At 39.9% G+C, this 20,168-nt stretch overlaps 1 protein-coding gene across 2 annotated transcripts in view; it reads left to right on the top strand.

The window, feature by feature from the left end:
- rasa3 (RAS p21 protein activator 3) overlaps positions 1 to 19,366 on the top strand; it is a 43,032-nt gene extending 23,666 nt beyond the window's left edge. Inside the window, exons 6-25 of one of the 2 annotated variants that reach the window (XM_085160313.1) lie at positions 6,436 to 6,516; positions 6,642 to 6,714; positions 8,298 to 8,371; positions 8,459 to 8,563; positions 8,687 to 8,843; positions 8,947 to 9,095; positions 9,175 to 9,289; positions 9,388 to 9,462; positions 9,539 to 9,662; positions 10,011 to 10,117; positions 10,667 to 10,744; positions 10,881 to 10,958; positions 11,228 to 11,301; positions 12,037 to 12,096; positions 14,711 to 14,817; positions 15,484 to 15,566; positions 15,693 to 15,901; positions 15,992 to 16,095; positions 16,189 to 16,372; positions 16,504 to 19,366. In XM_085160313.1, the coding sequence (XP_085016439.1) occupies positions 6,436 to 6,516; positions 6,642 to 6,714; positions 8,298 to 8,371; positions 8,459 to 8,563; positions 8,687 to 8,843; positions 8,947 to 9,095; positions 9,175 to 9,289; positions 9,388 to 9,462; positions 9,539 to 9,662; positions 10,011 to 10,117; positions 10,667 to 10,744; positions 10,881 to 10,958; positions 11,228 to 11,301; positions 12,037 to 12,096; positions 14,711 to 14,817; positions 15,484 to 15,566; positions 15,693 to 15,901; positions 15,992 to 16,095; positions 16,189 to 16,372; positions 16,504 to 16,579 (2,113 nt within the window). In that variant the 3' untranslated portion in view covers positions 16,580 to 19,366. The remainder of the gene's footprint in view (positions 1 to 6,435; positions 6,517 to 6,641; positions 6,715 to 8,297; positions 8,372 to 8,458; positions 8,564 to 8,686; positions 8,844 to 8,946; positions 9,096 to 9,174; positions 9,290 to 9,387; positions 9,463 to 9,538; positions 9,663 to 10,010; positions 10,118 to 10,666; positions 10,745 to 10,880; positions 10,959 to 11,227; positions 11,302 to 12,036; positions 12,097 to 14,710; positions 14,818 to 15,483; positions 15,567 to 15,692; positions 15,902 to 15,991; positions 16,096 to 16,188; positions 16,373 to 16,503) is intronic. The other variant, XM_085160397.1, reaches the window with a different exon arrangement.
- Positions 19,367 to 20,168: the final 802 nt, after the last annotated feature.

Raw genomic sequence — 20,168 nt, 5'->3', positions numbered from 1 at the left:
ACTGGTAAACCTAAGTGATGAATAATGATAATTGTGCTCATGGATGAATTATTACGCTTACGACTGTGTGCGCTTGTTGGTTTTTCAGCCTTTGTAGCGTGTAGCAGTACAGGCTGATGACGAGCCAGCGTGGCTCTGTTCCCAGAGCACATCGTGGGTAAGGAGCTTAGAGTGGAAAGCAGCGGGTCATCTAGTCAGATTTCTCTAGAAAGACACGTGTACGGTAGAGACGGGGAGAGCCTCGTCCATTAAGCAAAAAAGTCTTAGCCATTATTAATTTACAGTTAAAGTGTTGTAAACTGGAGACCCAGCTTCATTCACGTCTTCAGAGTTGAGTTGGGTTTTTTACTAAGAGTTACATTTTAAGCACGTTGTTGTCTTGTGTAGTTTTTGTTTGATGCTACACACAGGGGGCTTTTTTTTAAAGGCGAGTGCATAGCTAGTTTCAGTTTCCATAAATCACAAAGACACAGATGATGGTTACATCAATTTAAACCCCCTTCCCATCTCTCAAAGGGAAAAACATGACATGCTGGCAGACGTTAGTACTCATTTTACAGCAGAATACCTCAAACACAAAGTCAGATATGTTTCTGATTGAACTCCACACCCCCCAAGGGTTTAAGACTACAACTATGAAGTAAGTGTGTAGCCTGCTGATTTATACTGAATGAATTCCTCGATTCAAGTGGTGTTTACACTATTTTAAGAAACCACTATCACCCAAAAAAAGAAGCAGAAGCAGCAGGCTGTATTATGTTTTATTAAAATTACTGCAAAAGTATAAACAAAATAAGTTTTTAGTCTTATTACTTTAGAGTATTCCCAGAGTTAAGATCTCTTCTTATCTTGTCTGAATTTATATGAAGTCGGACAGAGTGGCTCCATAGCCCTGGGTTTGATTCTAGGGGACACAAATCCCTTGGGAGTTGTATCAGGAAGGACATAGTGTGTAAAAATGTAACAGTGGCAAGTCCTTGTGAATAAGGGAGAGCTGAAAGCTGAAAGTAGGATATAAAAACAGACATAGCCACCATGACATCGTGCATTGGTTTCTGAACTCTGCATTTTAATGCCTCAGTGTCAGCATGTTAATTTTGTGTACTTTTTTAATAACTAGAGGTTGGTGAGTTGACGTATAAGCTAGTAAAAACAAGCTTGTTTGGTAAGCTGTATCTGTACACTCTGCAGGTTGGTTTCACAGAAACAGATACCAGCTAATTAATGCCAAGCCAGAACCAACCTCACAACATGTCACAATTAGCTACACAGCAAATCATATAATTTGTCAGGTAATTTAATTATAAATGCTCCAAAAGGCACCAACACCACAAACCAAGAGGTCAAGCGTGACTGGAGTAACTGGAAGCTGCCTGTCAGTCAAACGGACTATGCCCTTAACTCTAAGGCTTAACAGCTGTCTAGATAACAATATTTAGACTTGAGAGTAATAAGAATAAATTCCCACTGTATTTATGAGTGGGGAACATTTGCACAGAGACAATAAAATCTTTTTTTTGTGTTTTAATATCGGGCTATAAAAATGCATCATAATACATGCTTAATACATACTATTAAGTATTGAGATACAAGTATATTAATGTAGAGTTAACATTTCAATGTGGGACTCAGCCTCAAGTGGCGATTAGAGGAACTGCAGTTTTTGACACTTCTTAGTCCCAGAGGTTATTGCTAGACTTAAAGGTACAGTGGGGAAAATCTCACCACTAGATGTCAGTAGATTGCAGATTCAGTTAACCGAATTCTGTTTTCTTACCCCACTTAATTCAAGTGCATAACCCTAGCTACGGTGGCCACTGTAGGACAAACTTATTTTTAAAAAGACACGTTTTCAGGTAATAAAACATATCTATGATCCTTCACGCCTTCAGTCTAAAGGCACAAATATGAATTAAAATTTGCCTTCACAAATTGTTCCAACTTTAGCGTACTGCTTATGTCTCTAGCTAGTCTCTAGTTGATCTTGACTGCTGTATTCAAGATGGCGGGGCAACATAGCGACTTCCTCAAACTGGTGCCCTTCTCCTAGGTATTTTTAAGTTTACGAGTCTGTTTGAACATGTAATTACACACTAATAAATATATAGTTATAAGTGCAGTGTTCTTCTTTTCTATTAAATATACTAAAAAAAAGACTGGGTGCACCTTTAAGATCTATTACGTGTTCACACTCACAAAAACAGAGCTATCCCCGTGTTGCAGATTTTGCACATTCCTCTTCCTTGCCTCAATCTGACCTCTCAGTAATATCTACATGTAGTGCTACATGTATGTAGCCTCGAGCCTTTAGGGATCAGTAGCGGTTTGTAGTGCTCGCTTGTTTCTAATTTCCACCCTCAGTATTTTTTTTTCCCATTTCTCTTTCTCTTTTCTCTCAGCTTGCAACCGCAAATATCACTGATCAGAGTCCCCTGAGGCAGTGTATCAGAGTTCATGCAGGCTCCTTGTGGGCCCTGTTTGGAAACAGACAGGTAAACAAAATGCTGAGAAAACTGATGACTCGAGACACTGACAGGCAGATTGGAGCTGGTCGTGTAAAACCATGGGGGACATTAGGAGATAACAAGTGCCTTATAACGTCCCTGCTCTCATATATCGCAGTGGTGTAGCTATCAGAGACACTGACTCATAATCACATCCACTCTATTTGTCTGAGCTGTGATGTAATTAGTTTCTCTTTTATTTGAGTGATATTGTTTTTGACAGGAAGCATGGGTGCAGTGGTGAAGCACATTAACCTAATATGAGTAATGTGGACTAAAACAACCAAAAAAAAGTCTGGATCTCCACCGCTGTCTGGCATGCCAGAGCTCACAGCAGTGATGAGGTAGCGTGGTGCCAGGATTGTAGGCCAAACAGGGGTTATATAAACAAGCTTACTGGCCAGGAAGTGCTCTGGCATTAGTGATGCTTAACCCAGCCCACTTCTTATTCCTTATTAGGGGACCTGCGTGTGCACGCGCATGTGTGTGCATACATGTGTGTCTGTTCAATTGCGGGCAGCGCTTCTGTGATTTGCAGTGTGGTTCATCATGTGTTGTGACTAGTGGTGCATCACAGGTGGTGACACACAGGAAGTGATTCGTCCCGCTGGGTGTCCTGTTTGGGTGCTAATCTCCTTACAGCATGATGTCATGGGGTAGGAGGACAGCGGTGACACGTAGACATAGATTACATAGATACATAGATTACAGTGAATCACCCTGAAACATCATTTTACCGCTTCCTCCTGACCTTTTTTTCAGTGTACTCAGCCAGCGTTCGGTTAGTTTTTAGTTCTTAGTAGAGATGGACCGATCCGATATTACGTATCGGTATCGGTCAGATACTGACCTAAATTACTGGATCGGATATCGGAGAGAAATAAAAAATGTAATCCGATCCATTAAATATCAAAAAAGCACCTCACAAAACTTGGCGACATGGCGAGCCGGAGCAGTGTGGTCACGTGATAGAGTGGCTGTGTGTATTTGTAGCCTGCTAGCAAACATTTCATCTCCGAGGAAGTTATCTCAGAGAGAAGTAAAGCAAGTGTGTAAGTTCATCTCTGAATGTTTGTAAAGCATTCCCGCGTTAAGCTTAACAACCGATATATAGAGCAACTGCCTCTTCTCTCTCTCTCTCCTGATGCTACTTCAATCGTGAAACTGCTTAATGATCAGCTGATCGGCTTTTCTGTCGCGAGTCCGTCTCTCTTCTTTGTTTTTGGCCCACTTCTCACCAGAAAGAGGAAACCAGCGGCTGAACAACAGCAGCACTATTAAGCTTGATAAGCTGTTGTTAGAATTTATTTAATATTACTTTCTAGACCAGGATCTTTTTCTATGCAGCTGACGGCTGGTAACTGTGCAGGGGCGGCTCTAGCAAAGTTTAGCCAGGGGGGCCGATAGGGCATGAACAGGCAAAAGGGGGCACAAAGACATACTTTTCTTTCTTATTCTCATTTAAAATATTTAGCTTTTAATTATTTAATAATTATCTGAATCTTACACCCAAAGTTTTAATCTGATGTAAAATGTATAGAAGTCCATTACTGTATATAGTAACTGTTAAGTCTAATATACCCTAGTACTTTTTAGTAGTAGTACTTTTTCCTTTGGGAAGGTACCATCTGTGCAGTCTGCAATTCTGTTGAAGAAAGATGTTGAATCTATTTAATTATTCTTGATTTATTTATTTCTGTGAATTTTTTTCACCCTGCATCAAATTAAAGTTGATTACATTGATTAAGCATCATGAGGAAGAGGGTGGTTCCCTATTTTCTTTTGCTGGGAGTTTGCAACCCTATTAGTTAGGTTGCTTAATATTTCTGCTAAGTACTCTTTAAAATACCAGAATAGGGAGGATGGGGTAGGTTTAACTTTATTAGATTGATCAGTGTTGCTGATCTATGAAATATTTTGGGTGCAGTGTGTTTGTTTTACATACAGGTATAACAGAATAGCTTTAGTGTTGTTGTTGTTTTTTAACTTGAGTATGAACTTATACAAAAAGCAGCAAGATATTAAAAAAACAGTTTTACTGATTAAAAAACACACTATATCGGATTCATATCGGTATCGGCAGATATCCAAATTTATGATATCGGTATCGGTATCGGACATAAAAAAGTGGTATCGTGCCATCTCTAGTTCTTAGTGCTTTAAAAGGGAACTTTTTTAACAGCTTGCTTTTTGTAGCACATAAACTGTCTACGTCACACAAATAAGATGAAAAATATACTTACATTATACCATAGGGGAGAAATTAGAATATGCAAGATGTCAATAACTTAATAAAATGTGGCGATCATAGATTTTTATACTATAAAGTGTAAACAATCTATATATTATCTACTTTAAAATGCAGTGTGTTTATTTATAATGAAAGAGGTGAAATAAATGTCACATTTTTTTAGAAAAATCACAATTCTTGGGTGTCACTTATGGACCAAAAGCCTTCCTGTGTTTAGTTTTCTCCCTTAAACTAAATCTTTGTCTTTTTTTCTAAAGATACAGTTTTGATGGTTTTAACGTGATCTTATTTTCCTGTAACTTCTCACAAGTGACGCTTGAGTCGTGACTGTAGTTGCTGAATGGCGCTGGATTTAAAACTGGCACAGGCACTTGACAAACAGCTCAGAGGGAATTACTTTCTTACATCTTTTTTTTTCATGTGTTTCTCAGCACAGCCCGGTGGGGGATTTGTCCCAGAATGCCTCGATGGTCACTGTGTGCCAGCTGCTGGCATTCAAACTATTTTTCTAAATGAAACGTTCACACAGAATGATGGCAATGATTCGAATTTTTAAAAAAAAGAATAGTTTTATTCATGTATTGGTTTTGTATTATTTTAAGACGTTGAGGGATTTTTTTTCAACTTGGTAAAGCCACACATTCTTGACAGGTGGACCTGAAGTCGCCACTTTGCGCTGGTGCAGACCAAGCTAAGAGCAAAACAAGTCTACAGGGAACGTGTATGCCGAGAAAACTCTTGTTTCAAATGACATCACCAGCCCAAGATGTCAGCACCCATTTCTGAGATGTGTTGGCCTTTCTTTGCACAATGACAGGAAGTGGTGACACATTGTCTGTTGTTAAATAGTCCGTGGGTAAAGCTGAATGGACGTTTTCTCCAGGAAAGGCACAGGAGTGATTTAAAGACATTAATAATGGGTTAAACTGTATTTAGCCTGACCAGCAGGAAAAACATCCTTAAATTCTCACAAAGGCTTCAGATGTCACCAATTATCTCAAAAAGTATATGCAGGTGTATTCAGGTAAATTTCTTTAATGTCTTCAAACTAGAAAAAAATTGATTCTTAAATAAATTTTGAGTTGTGTTGAGTCTTTTTTTGTTTACCTCCACAGAAACTTGCATATGTGGTCGGATGCTACGTGCACAATAGCAATTGTTTCTGTGTGTCGATAATAGCTTCTTTTTTGTTCTTATCCTATAGGCGGGTTGACTAGAGGTCTGAAGCTCTTACTGGCTGTGCAGGGCTGTGAGATTGGGTGTCAGCTCTCAGTGATCTTGACAGTACTCATGACCCTATTAAGAGTAATATCATTAACTGATTATGTAAAGTGTAATGGGGCTTTAAGAGTCCTCCGGGAGTATATTCAGACGGTTTTGTTTTAGCATTGGTATTTGGCGATCTCTTCATCCTTCACCTTTTTTTTTCTTTTGCTGCTATTTTTAAATGAAGGAAACAGTTGAGCCAACTCCTCTTTTATTAAGGATTGGAGATTAGAACACCTGAACTTAAAATAATTAGTATATTGTAAAGAACATCTGGGTTTTTACAGCTGTTATTGTGACACAACTTGTAGGACTATGATGTGTAATAGTTGGATGAACAACATATTAATGTCTTTCAGTTCTGTGTGTGTGTGTGTGCTCGTTCGCTGATGTTCACTTCGTCTGTTTCTGCAGAGTACTGGAGTGCCAAGGTCTTCCGATTGTCAACGGCCAATGTGACCCCTACGCTGCCGTGTCCTTGCTAGGTCCTTCAAGGTGTGAGATCTTACACAATTAAGTGTGATTTTAGAAATCAGCATGCACAACTTTATCACATGTTTAGCTTTGAATATACATGGACGTGGATGATTTATCTCCATCTGCTTTTCTTTACCGCTCAGGTCAGAAGCCAAGAAGACTAAGGTGAAGAGAAAAACCAACAATCCACAGTTTGAGGAGGTTTTCTATTTTGAGGTAGTGTCTCAAGAAATGAAAAAATATATATATTAACAATACAAATAAGTGTAATTGTCAATTTTCCAGTTTCATGTCAAATGTGGCCTGATTCACAGTCCCAGTTCCTCTCAAAGGCCATTGACCTTATTATTCTCTTGATTACACTTGAACGAGGTTATTGATGAGTTAAACTGTTGTTTTTTACTTGGGGAGGGGTTATCCCCAAATTACTGATAAACTATTCGTGAACAGCACCTCATTTTTGTATCAACTTAGAGGTTTTCATGGCTAGTGAGTTTAAGATGCAAAAACCTCGAACCTCATATGTTCCTCCCACTGAATGGGCAGTGGTATTTGCACAGGCTTCACATACATTAAACACGAGCTGAATGATTGATTTTTAGAATCTAAGATAGTAAATTGTGGTCTGTATGAAGAGCATAACTACGTAGAGCCCTCATAGCTATTGACTCCAAGGCTTTGGGGCAGTGTGGCAATGCCAGGTGTTTGCTATCTGTTTTTGACATAATATCCTGTTAGCTCACTCGGGCATGTTTGCTGGAAGTTTAGGAGCAGATTTGCTTCCAAAGTGGGCTTTCAGGCAGCGAGGCATTAAAAAGACAGGAACTGAGGGTAGGCATAAGATAAATAATTGGAGAAATAAAGAAGACATTGTAACTTTTACAAAAACAAGCGTGGCTAATAAACAAATGCTAACAAGCTAATGTATAATTAGTATCAACAAGCTACAGTCATGTGAAACAGAAAGTTTTCACGGGATTTCGTGCACTCCTGTGAAAGACTAAGTACAACCTTACTTCTCGGTCAGTATCATCAAGGTGCCGTTAATTAAATCCACTCGATTAACTGATCATCAGCAAGTGTGATCACCTCTTTAAAAGCAGAAGTTTTAGCTGTTTGCCTTTCTGGAAAATCTATGTTTGCACAATGCCACGATCTTTATAAGAGTGGACGTCCCAGCAAATTCACCCCAAGGTCAGAGCGTTGCAATGATCCAAGAGGAAAAAAAGCTTTTTTAGAGAGAAAAAAACATGGCAGCACAGCTTAGCAACGTTACATGTGAACAAACTAGAAAAATGTTCTTTGGAAAAACAACACTCTCTTTGCATGAGCTTATATGTAAAGATATTTTTCATACACCCCCTATCACACTGGCCCCGTTAACCCTCGCTCACTCTGACATTTTTGTGTTTGCTCCTCCTTCTCGCTGAGGAACTTACTCTGCCGGGGCCTCCTCGTTGCAGCACCAGCAGACAGCAGGACAAGACTGTGATTGATTCAGACAAACCAAACAATCTGGCCCATTGATTTCTAGCCGACAAGAACGTCCTATTTATTCCTAACCACCACATGAACACAACTGTGCATTGCCTGTCATGCTTTCAGCTGGCAGCACCTCCCCCCTCGCTCTAACATAGCCCATCCATCATATTTCTGTCATGTGATCAGATTTTTTTCAAAATGTCTTTTCTTACGCTTAACCAGCGTGAGCGAGATCCTCTTTTACACCCAAAATGATTTAAAATCTTTTTTTTTTTAAAAATAGGATGTAAACAAATTGAAACTTTCTCCATTTCTAGGTGACGCGGCCATTGAGCTACACAAAGCGGCAGTTTGACGTTGAAGAGGAGGATGTTGACAAACTGGCGCTGAGGTGAGTCAGTTTGCTGTCTTATCTGTGCCGGGATCAGCGCTGAACTTGGCGTGGCGTCAAGCCTCTTGTGGTGCTCTTTGTGTTCAGGGTGGACCTGTGGAACGCCAGCAATCTGAAGTTTGGGGATGAGTTTCTGGGAGGTGTGCGTGTGCCCCTGCGGGTCCTGGGTCAGGCCGGAGTACACGACGCATGGTGAGAAAAAAACAGGGCACATATTCCACCCAGTCCTCGCTTTAGGATTGCATGTTACAACTGTCCGTTTTTAATCCAGTCTAGTTTTAAAGATGTTATAAAACGACACTTTTTCCTGTGCAGGTACTTTCTGCAGCCCAGGGAGAACGGGGGGAAGTCTGTGAAGGTTGATGATCTCGGCTCTCTGCGTCTGAACATCGTTTACACCGAGGACCATGTCTTCCCCTCTGAACACTACACTCCGCTCAGAGATCTGCTGCTGCACTCTGCTAATGTCGAGGTGTGTGCACCTGCTCCTGCTCTGCTAACCCCTCCCCCCCACTCAAGTGCTGTTACTCGTGCCGCTAACCGCCGTTTCTCAACCCCCCCTCCTCTGTGTCCAGCCCGTCTCAGCGTCCACAGCTCATACTCTCGGGGAGGTGTGTCGAGAGAAGCAAGAAGCCGCCATCCCTCTCGTGCGTCTCTTTCTTCATTACGGCAAAATAGTGCCTTTCATCAGCGCCATTGCTCATGCAGAAATTAACCGCACACAGTGAGTGACTCATTACAACTTTTAGACCAGTATTTGTTTGTTTTCACTCCAAATTCTCACTTTTTTGTTGTTTTCGCAGGGATCCAAACACCATTTTCAGGGGAAACTCGCTGACTTCTAAGTGCATCGATGAGACCATGAAGCTGGCAGGAATGCACTATCTCCAAGTCACGCTCAAGCCAATTATAGATGAGGTGTGACACTTTGATGTCAACACGTTTTCATTTCCCCGAGTTACGTTTGAAAAATCTCTCATGAAATAATAATCGCACGCTTTTCTAACTCACCACAGATCTGCACTGAACACAAGCCCTGTGAAATCGACCCCGTCAAGCTCAAAGAGTCAGAAAACCTGGAGACGAACAGGGTAAGAAGGAGAAACCAAAGAAGTCTGTTAGTTTGTGCCGGTGCGTGTTTTCTGATTCCTGCCCTTCACACCTCAGGAAAACCTTCGTCACTATGTAGACCGCATCTTCAACGTTATCACAACCTCTGGTGTTCGCTGTCCCACCGTCATGTGTGATATCTTCTTCTCTCTGCGAGAGTCTGCTGCCACTCGTTTCCAAGGTAACCTGGAGCATGAATGGCTTAGCGGGGGATGAAAAAAGCTGCTAATATGAAACAGGAAATAAAGGATGGTAAAGGATGTGCAAGATGTCCAAGGACACAGAAAGGCTTTTTATGCTCTGCTAAACACTTAAACCTCCTTTACAACCCTTAAGGTCATCTGTAACACAGTATGAACTGTGTCTTTTATACTGTGCTGCCTCCTGTTGGCCATTACATGGCACGGCATTCATTCAGAACAAAGAAGCTTTTACATGTTGTGTGAATATCCTGTATCAGTCCTGTTTTTGTGAGGTTGTGGACTTTCGGAACAGGTCTAATCAAAACTTTCTGTTTTCTGCTCTCTAGTTGACCAAGACGTCCGATACACAGCAGTGAGCAGTTTCATCTTCCTGCGTTTTTTCGCTCCAGCCATCCTCTCTCCAAACCTGTTCCATCTACGACCGCACCATCCGGTGAGTTTGATGGTTGACCCTTTAACACCTAGTGCAGGGGTGTCAAAAATAAGGCCTGGGGGCCAGAATCGGTCCAGCAAAGACCCCAGTCTGACCCACTGGACGGCTTTGGAAAATGTGAAGGAAGGCATGGATTTGGACCTTTAACTGTGTTTTTTTTTTTAACTAGTTTTTTACAGCCTTTCCTACTGATAAAGACCTCCACCACTGCCTTTATAGTACACAAAAATAACTAAGTTGTAGATAAACAATAACAATTAAAACACAGAAAAGTTTGCAGTGAGATACCAGAACTTTTTCTGGAGCTTTACACTTTTATTTGTGCTGACAGATTTATTATTTGCCATATTTATTTATATTTATAAGCCAGATTTAGCAATTATTATTCAATTTTTTTTATGTAATAAAAGTTTAATAAACAACTAAAAAAATGTTTTTGGCAATTATTTCATGATTCAGAGCTAACCAAGTTTAAACATTCCTGCTTTACTTTTTTGTGCTCTGGTCTGGCTTGAGAATTTAATTTTATTCGTCCTTTCCTGCCCTCAGGACCCTGCCACTTCAAGAACCCTCACCCTCATATCTAAGACGATCCAGACCCTGGGGAGTCTTGCCAAGTCAAAATCTGTGAGTTTCTCAGCTCAGTGTGCAGTTTTTCTGTTTTCGTTCCTGTCTCTGAGCTGGACTTCCTTTGTATTTCAGTCTAAGCATTCAAAAATGCTGACCTCTTGGCTCTTTACATACTTTTTTTGTGTCCTTCAAGGCCAATTTCAAAGAGTCTTACATGGCTGCTTTTTACGACTACTTCAACGAGCAGAAATATGCAGACGCTGTGAAGAATGTGAGTGTTTGATCTTTGATTTTCTTTCACTTTCTTGCATTCAGTGAATTTCTGCCCGTCAGCACACACACGATCAAATAGTATTTTAGTCTTGCGTGTCACAAGTAGAATAAACACAGATGAACAGATAATAAATGAGTGAATAAAAGGATGTGAAAGCATTCATTTTACAGATATAAAAAACTGGGATGGCACATGAGCCCGACCCAGACTTTTACCACAGCAATAAACGTTTTGATTGATGGCCTTCTTACGCTTAACGTCAACAGTTCTTGGATCTGATCTCCACGTCTGGAAAATGGGATCAAAAGAGCATTGAGACGCCAATCATGCTCAAAGAGGGGTAAGGAGCCTGCTTTCTTAAACTTTTTATGGTGCAGACTATTAACAGCTCCAATACTTCTCCTCCGAGCTTCTTCTTCGTTAGATAGGTAGTCATATCCACAGTGGCCACTTTATTAGGTATACCAGTTTAACTGTCCATTAAAGCAAATATCTAATCAAGAGCTAATTTGAGCCAATAGAACGGCAACATCAAGGCATGCAGAAGAGCGTCTCTAAACACACAATACATCAAACATTGATCTGACCATCTTCTGATGACTGCTGGAGGCTGCTGCCTATATTTGACCATGTAATGAAGCTCTAATCATGATTAGTTTCTTGAACATGACAATGTGTTCACTGTATTAAACTATATTAAAATGCCCTCCACCCTCCCTGGATCTCAATCCGTCTTTGGGGTGTGGTGGAACGTGAGATCACATCATGGATGTGCAGCCAATAAGTCTGATCCCCCATTTCCCGTCTTTATGCAAAACTAACCTAATCTGACTGTCAGACTAGACCTTTGCGTTACAGTGAAGCAGATTCAGCCTTTACTTTACTCCTTAAAGTAAACATTTCCAGAAAAGCTCCATCTGAGGTAGTAAACAGATTCTTTTGTACTGACACGTTGGCTGTTCTGATGTTTCTAATGAGGCATTAAAGAGGAGGAGAGTTTCCATTTGACATTAGTTGTGCCAGCAATTCACTCACCAGCATCCCCACCCTCTTTTGTTTCTGCAACTGTGCGTAGGAGTGTAAAACTCACTATAAAGAGGGTTGATGGGAAGGGGTCAAAAGGCACGAAGGGCAGGTAAGAGATTCTCTATATAAAGGCTTTGCCCCTTGAGACCCCCTACTGTTTGTGCACTGTGTCCCCACCTAAATCAAGCCGGGTATTTTTTTTCTCCCACCAACATCATGCGCTGTGGTAGATGCTACTGCACTTTACTTTATATCTGACCTGTATACAAGTGGTCTGTCATGTTGTACTATCTGAAACTCTTATTATCTGCTCTGGATTTTAATCTTTCTGCATTTACATGGCAGTAGACCGACGAATACACTGGCTGTAATGGTATAAAGTAAAGTGTACACCTTTAAGCCTGCTTACTTAGGAAGTGTAACCAGTGTTGATGGCCTTAATTTGTTGTTCCTCCAAATGCCAGACATGCTTAGTGTGACCGCAGGGGTGGGTTACTGCAGTGATTGCTAACCAAGGGTAGAGTATGTCACGAGAGGGTATATTTTATTAAAGTTAAAACACAAACAAAACAAAAATTATATTTTATGTTTCATTTAGTTAAAAGTTTATAGTAAAATAGTAAAAGTAATTCAAAGTAATTGTCAAAAGTGGAAATAGCTAGCTAAAATAATTGCAAAAAGTATAAATTGGCAAATGCTATACTGCTATAAAATGAGAAACTTTGGATATGACGAAATTAAGATTAAGCAATTTTAATTATTAGCTTTACATATGCATTTACAGTTAAAATAGCGAGCTACAACTGAGTAAGACTCTGACTTAACATTACAGATAAAAAGGCAAAGTTTCAAAAAATTGGTCACTAAATATAATCAATAGCTGTTGAATGGAGGGATAGCTAAAATATGACTAAAAAGGTAGTCAAGTCAGTCGTTAAAAATGTGGTTAGCAATTTAAATTGTTAGCTAAAAATTTGATTTATAGTTAAGTTAGCTCATTAAAAGTTAGTTGTCAGCTAATGTTAATAAGCTAATATGTAAGCTAATGTTGTCAGCTAATTGTTAGCTAATGGTACAGATTAACAAGGATAGCTTTTGGTAAACACTGGTACTAAACTAAATAGCTGTTAAATAGAGTCATGGTTAAATTTTGACTAAAATGATTCATTAAAATACTTTCTAAATGATGGAAGTGTTAATTAAAACCGGATTTAAAATTACAATAACTTTATAAAATTAGCTCAATAAAAATTAATTGTTAGCTAATGGTATGGATAAACATGAAACAAAAAGATAATATTGGTCACTAAACATAATGAACAGCTATTAAATTGGGTGTTAGCTTAAATTATGACCAAATAGTTAGAAATTATTAACTAAAAATATGGTTAGTTGTTGAAATTGTTAACTAAAAGTATGAATTTACAGTCAAAATAGCTAGATGTAACTTAATTGTTTGCTAACAGTGCAAATAAGTAAACACAGTTTCTTGTTAAACACAACGAACAGCTAAAATTCATTACTAGACATAGTGACCAATAACTGGTAAATGTATTAGCTGAGTAATAAATGGCAAGATGATGAATAAGATGGCAAGTAAATAGTAAAGACTGACTTAAAATTTGAGCTGTTGATGACGAAGGGGTTTTGACTCCACATGACAGACATGTCAGGTGGACTACTGTGTGAGCATTTCTTGGATCACATATCTGCCCCCATCCTGACCCTTTATGTCCTTACTCTAGACTGTGACCATATCGCTACTAAACACAACTGAGTTTCCAACACAGCTTGCAGCAGGTGTGAGACCAGCATGTTCTTCACTCTGTAGTAAAGAGTTCAAATTGTGTTGTGGGAAAGTGTTGGTGCTTTTGTATTTCACATGACCTTTGGCCCCTAAAACGCAAAAATGAAAACCTTCTGCTGTTTACGATCCTTAAAAGGAGCATACCAGTGGTTTTACATGTTTTAACCATGAATTGTGTCTTTCACAAAACATTAGAAACATTTTAATACAGTGATTTCAAGCAACAGGCAACCACTGGTTCCTTTAATTGAATGTGAGTGTCAGTTTATAGAAATCAGAATACATCCTTGAATATATCTAATCCATTATATTGGATATTTACATCATATTGATGGCATTAAGGCGCAAAAGAGAGTGACATGTAAACACGGTTTTACAAAACTTAAAAAAATACAATAACTTTTGAACAACTAAGAAATTGATTGGCTTATTCCCTAAAAATGAGTGCTGATGATGTCATGCATCATTTTTCTAGCATTTCATCTCTAGCATGTATATTTTCATAATGAAATGGAATAAAGAGAAATCAGTGGCTATCTGGAAGGCTGGAAATAAATCACTAGAATCCTGTTTTAGTCAGTGATCTATGCAAAATTTGTTGGTACTGGGGTAAAATATGCAAAAACACTGGTACCTTTAATCTGCTGACCCATCTCATTTTTTGACTCATAGGCTCATGATCTATGAGAGCTGTACTGTACTTAAAAAAAAACCAAAACATGTACAGCAGCAGTTAATTCAAATAACTGCCAGCATGTAACTGGAATGATTAATAGAGGACTGCAGCCGATCCCTTTTAAGCGAATAAAATGGCATTTACAAATAGCTTTTTGTCTTACACATTTAGGTAGCACACTTTCCGGCGTGGAGAAATAAAATTGCTCATCTCGTATTTTTCTTTCCCATTTTTGTACAGGTTCATGATAAAGAGAGCCCAGGGGAGAAATCGGTTTGGAATGAAAAACTTCAAGAAGAGATGGTTTCGTCTCACCAACCACGAATTCACCTACCACAGAACGAAAGGTGCGCTCTCGTGATCTGCTCGTGATCCCAGTAACGTTGTTTACTCACCCGATTGATTGTGTATCATCAGGAGGGTGGGGACATGGGACAGAATCTGCATACTCATCATCCAACATATGTGGAGGATATTAGGTTACTGAACACACATACATGAGCAGTTTTCAAATTCTGCTATAAGGCCATAAAAATAGAGATAGAGATTTGGAAATATAGCTTAAAATTATCTTCTGGGAGCTGCTCAAACATCATCCTACCTAATAATAATAATAATAATGGATTGCATTACAAAGAGAAGTCACAAGCTTATAACTGATGTTAAAACTGATCTCAACAATCTGCATGGGTGTAAAGTGTAACAAATTAAACATCTTAGAAATGGTAGCCAATTGTCTCTTTTAACTGTTAGATTAAAAATCTACGATACGAGTAAAACAAGTTTTTTTTTTTAAAAGTCCATATGAAAATAGTACAACTCCTTACCAGTGATACTTTCAATCACGACAATTTGCCACAAAGCAGAAAGCCTAACAAGAAAAGAAGCTGGACGGAACAGGTCAAATAAAATGTGTATTTACACCACACCACGCATCTCAATGACAGTCATAACAATCCAGTTTGTTATTACATCAACAGTTCCATGTCTGATGTTGTTCCTGTTCCCACCAGGTGAGGGAGCTCTTTGCAGCATTCCCATAGAGAACATTCTGGCTGTAGAGCGGCTGGAGGAGGAGTCTTTCAAAATGAAAAATGTAAGGACCCCCGTGTGAGCCCTTGTGAAATACTTAAGGGTTTGAGCATTTGGGCCCAAATCTCTCCTACAAGTGTTTACTTTCTTACCTAACTTGCACTCTTTTCTTCCCACACTCCTCCTTCAGATGTTCCAGGTCATTCAGCCAGAGCGGGCGCTCTACATCCAGGCCAATAACTGCGTAGAGGCGCGCGACTGGATCGACATCCTGACCAAAGTCAGCCAGTGCAACCGCAAACGCCTGAGCACCTACCACCCTTCAGCCTACCTCAACGGCCACTGGCTGTGCTGCAAGCTCTCAGCAGACACGGCTCCCGGGTGTACGCCCTGCACCGGGTACATAAAGTTGTTAACATCTGCGCAGCTTCACATTCCTGTGCTTTGTTTCCACTCTCTCTCATTCCATGCGCGCTTTGTTTTTTTCAGCGGCCTCCCGGCAAACATCCAGCTGGACGTAGATGGTGACAGAGAGACCGAGAGAATTTACTCTCTGTTCAGCACATACATGACCAAACTGATAAAGATGCAAGGTTAGATGCCAAGCGCATGTTTTTTTTTCTTTTCAAACTTCCCACATTTGTGTTTTTTCACATTTCCGTCTCTCATTCTGTTTCCCTCTGCAGAGGCCTGCGGCAGTAAGTCGGTATATGACGGCCCCGAGCAGGAGGAGTACTCCACCTTCGTCATAGACGACCCCCAGGAGACCTACAAAACCCTGAAGCAGATCATTTCAGCCGTGCAGACGCTGGAACAGCAGCACACCAAGTACAAACGCGACAAGTTCAAGAAGACAAAGATAGGCAGCCAGTACGTGCACTGCTTGTGTTGTATTAGGAGGTTAAGTTATAGATGAATGCATTTATTGTATCTTTAACAAAGTGGAGGCGCTAGTTCAGAACACTGCAGTCACTTTTTTTTCCCCTTTTCTTTGTCCTCAGGGAGCATCCGATTGGAGACAAGAGTTTCCAGTGCTACATCCGCCAGCAGTCTGAGAGCTCCACCTACTCCATCTAGCCACAGCCCTGGATCCGGTTTCTGTGATGGACAAAACCAGCATATTTTTCTCTACTGCAGAAAAATCCACCGAAACTGAGCTCTGTGTCTGGTATTGAGTTTTAAAGCATTTCTCTTGTCTAAAATAACTTCCTTAAGACGCTTGTGGAAGCAAAGCAACCTTTCACCCCGATCTGAACCTGTTTTGAGAAAATGACAACTTTACGACTTGTTGCCAAACTCCAAGAGCCGCATATATGGACCTACCTGCAGTTTCTCAAAGTGCATCGCTCCACATTCAGACAAACAGGCCTCACTTTTAGAAGAGAGAGAGGAGAAAAAAGAGGAGCACTTGTGGAGGAAAGGAGGGATATGAGTGAAGAGGTAACCGTCTCCTTTACATGACATGACGAGAGAACAAAGGTTTTCACTGGACAGTTCTGACAGTGACCAGCACGCACTTTAATCGCCTCCAAATCTTCGGACGAACAAGCCTCACAGCACACTTTTCAGAAAGCGACTTTTACCTCTTTGATTTGTGTGCGGTTATTTTAAATGTTGTTGAAATTGTTACCTTTCATTTGCCATCTGACGGACGAAGCTCCAGATGAGAAGGAATGACTGCAGCTTATCCCCTCTGCGGGTGATGTTATACCTGTGTACCTTTCACTTTCAAGCTTCTCCCCCCAGCGTCTTCGGGATACAAGTTCAGGGAGAGCCACAAAAAAACAAACAAAGGGATCGTCGGGCCCATTCACAGTCCAAGCGACTTCATTTAAGCTACCGAAAATCTCTCCACACACAGTTATAGCCCACATTTTTAAACCCTTTTAAGAGTTTTCCACGTTTTGTTTTTAAAGCTTTGGTCTGTTTTGGTTGGTCGTCATGCTCCAGTGTAACCAGTACCCAGGTTGGCATTTCCCCCTCCCCTTGCACAGGTTATGCTGTAATCATTGGTAAATTACATCATTCAAAACCAGTTTCTTTAGATGCAGAAAATGTGCACGTGACAGAACAAGTACTATTTCAGGTACAGCTGTACAGTGTGGTGGACTATGTTATACTGATACAAACAGAAAGGGAGACAGAATATTAGAGAACGCTGAGTACAGTGTAGTGCAGTACAAAACTGGCTTTAATAACTACAGCAGAGCAGCTGTTTTGTGTCATAAGACACAATTTTCATCACTCACTGTCCATTTATGGTGGATAAATATAATTAATGTCAGAAAAGCAGCTTTAATGATGAAACGGAAAGACACTTTTCCCCGACACCCAGCGCTGGGCTAAGGTCCCACAGCTTGACACTAGAGGCCTGTTTCACTCCTGTGTAAGCAGGAAAATAAGTAAAAGCCAGTCTACCCCCTTCAGCTATCACAAATGAGATCATTAACAGGGATGTTTTATTTTCAGATACACTTCTAATTATTACACAAACTAACATTTTAACCTGTCTTAGTTTGTAATTGTGAAATGGATAGAGTGTGACTGATTGTGTTGCCCCGCTGGTTACCTAATAATAATGTGGTTCTTTTGTTTCTGTGAGTTAGCCTCCCACTCCCTCCGTACCTTGTCGTTTGAACTCTTATTTATATGCATTCCACTGAAAAGCTACCTGCTGTGAAGCGCCTCACGATCTATTGAAGGTACAGGATTTATTGTTGCTAGCCAGCTGTGTTGTGTTGTCCCACGCTTTCGCAAAGGCGGACGCATTTTTTGTCTTTCACTCCGACATTGCATGTGAAGTGTAGACAGCAGCCTCTGCAAGCGACTACAAACCACGACTTTTGTATTTTCCGAATCCAAGTATGTGCTTATGTAGCCTCGCGGGTGTTTGCCCCCATGGTCACAGGATCCCAAACAGTGCCAGTTATCACTTTTCTAAAGTTCCTTTTTGAAATATATATATAAATATAATAAAAAAAAAAAAACAACTGTACTGTTTGTAAAACAGCTGAGCAACTAATCCAATTATATGTTTTTGTTTTTTGGGTGGGTTAAATAAGGAAGGTTCTCAACAATTTGACTCTGTTTTCTATCTTGTCATACAGAAATTTTGCTGTGTATCTGAGCTGGATGAGGTGTGTGAGTGTGTCTGTTATGTGGGTGTGTGCTTGTTTTTGTTAGTGTGGACACATGTGACTGACATGATGGGTTGTGTTGCCAATTGATCAAACAGTGTTACAGGTCAGGAAAGGCAGATCACTGCCTGTAATTATACTGAAGACACTGTTACTTCACTCTTGGCCTGACGTAGTGTATCCCCTCTTTCCTCTCATATACAATCACTGTTTCTTTTCAAGAAGATTTTGCCAATCTATTCTCCCCTGATGTCTTATGAACAGTAAAAAAATATTAAGAGAGCAGCCTGGGTTTAACCTCTTTCAGGTTTTCCTCCCCCTACAGGTTACTAACTCTCCTCAGGTTTATGAAACTCATATTTATTATAACTTTCATTCAAACCTTCCCAGAATTCCCAGCGAAGTTGGTGTGGGTATGACTCCTCCAAACCCGATACCCATAAAAGGAATGAATTATGCAATAACGGTGTTTCAGCATGCAATAATATTAACAAGCCCTCGATAAGCCTGTCAAGTGATCACAAATTAACAATGCACATCTGCTGATGTTTTGCAGTCAGATGCCTCTTCAGATAAACACATATTATAAAAGGGAGAACAGTGTATTTTGTACAAATATTTTAAAAGTATTAAAATAAGCCTGTTATTTGTGTACATAAAACAATTGAATGAATGGTGAAAATGTGATGTGTTTTCCCCCCGAGTAACCAAATGAAACAATTATTAATGCAAATCTGGTGTCTGTGTCATTTATTACTTATCAGTATAGTCTACTGTACAAACTCACATTAGCAGATTTATAATGTTTTGTTAGAATTGCCCTGCCTAAGTATGCCAATCTTGTAGCATCACACTGATAAAGACGTTATTATTATCATTATTATTAGCACTCAGAGCACATTACACTCCAAAAAAGGCCCACCTTAAACACGAAGTAGGAACCTTTCACACGATGCCATAACAGATAATTTAAATGTTACACATGACATTATAAAGTGAGGTAAGTGGCAATAAAGAAATGTATGTGAAACCTAATATACAGCTTTTTTTTTAATCTACTACATATTCTAATCTACACAAATTAAATATGACAAAAACTAAATAATAACGAGGTTTACACGATGATGATTATTATTACTATTATAACTGCTGCTATACTATATAGTGAAATAATATAATAATAAGTAAAAAACATTAAAAGTAGTTTGGCAGTGCCATCTTTGCTTGGATGCTTAGCAACGGCCAGACATTTGCGCCAATTTTTTCTCGTCTTTTTTTGGTATTGACGTTTGTGTGCGCGCGCGGCGGGGGGGGGGGGGGGGTAATAATGATAATTTGGACTTTAAGAATAATTAAAAGTATTATAACTATTCCTGATACTAGAGCAGCCTGTTCAGCACAGAGTTTTGTGGTTATTTACCTACACAGTGTGTCCCGGGCCTCCTTTAGTAAACCTATTTTCTGCATGAGTTCAGCCTGAGCCGAGCCGCACGCGCACGCTCGGTGAAAAAAAATAACGGCACAGAGCG

This window comes from Neolamprologus multifasciatus, chromosome 1 (assembly GCF_963576455.1).
Source record: "Neolamprologus multifasciatus chromosome 1, fNeoMul1.2, whole genome shotgun sequence".
Classification (NCBI taxonomy): domain Eukaryota; kingdom Metazoa; phylum Chordata; class Actinopteri; order Cichliformes; family Cichlidae; genus Neolamprologus; species Neolamprologus multifasciatus.
Note: the sequence above shows the minus strand (reverse complement) of the source record. Positions and strands in the feature narration are given on the sequence as shown.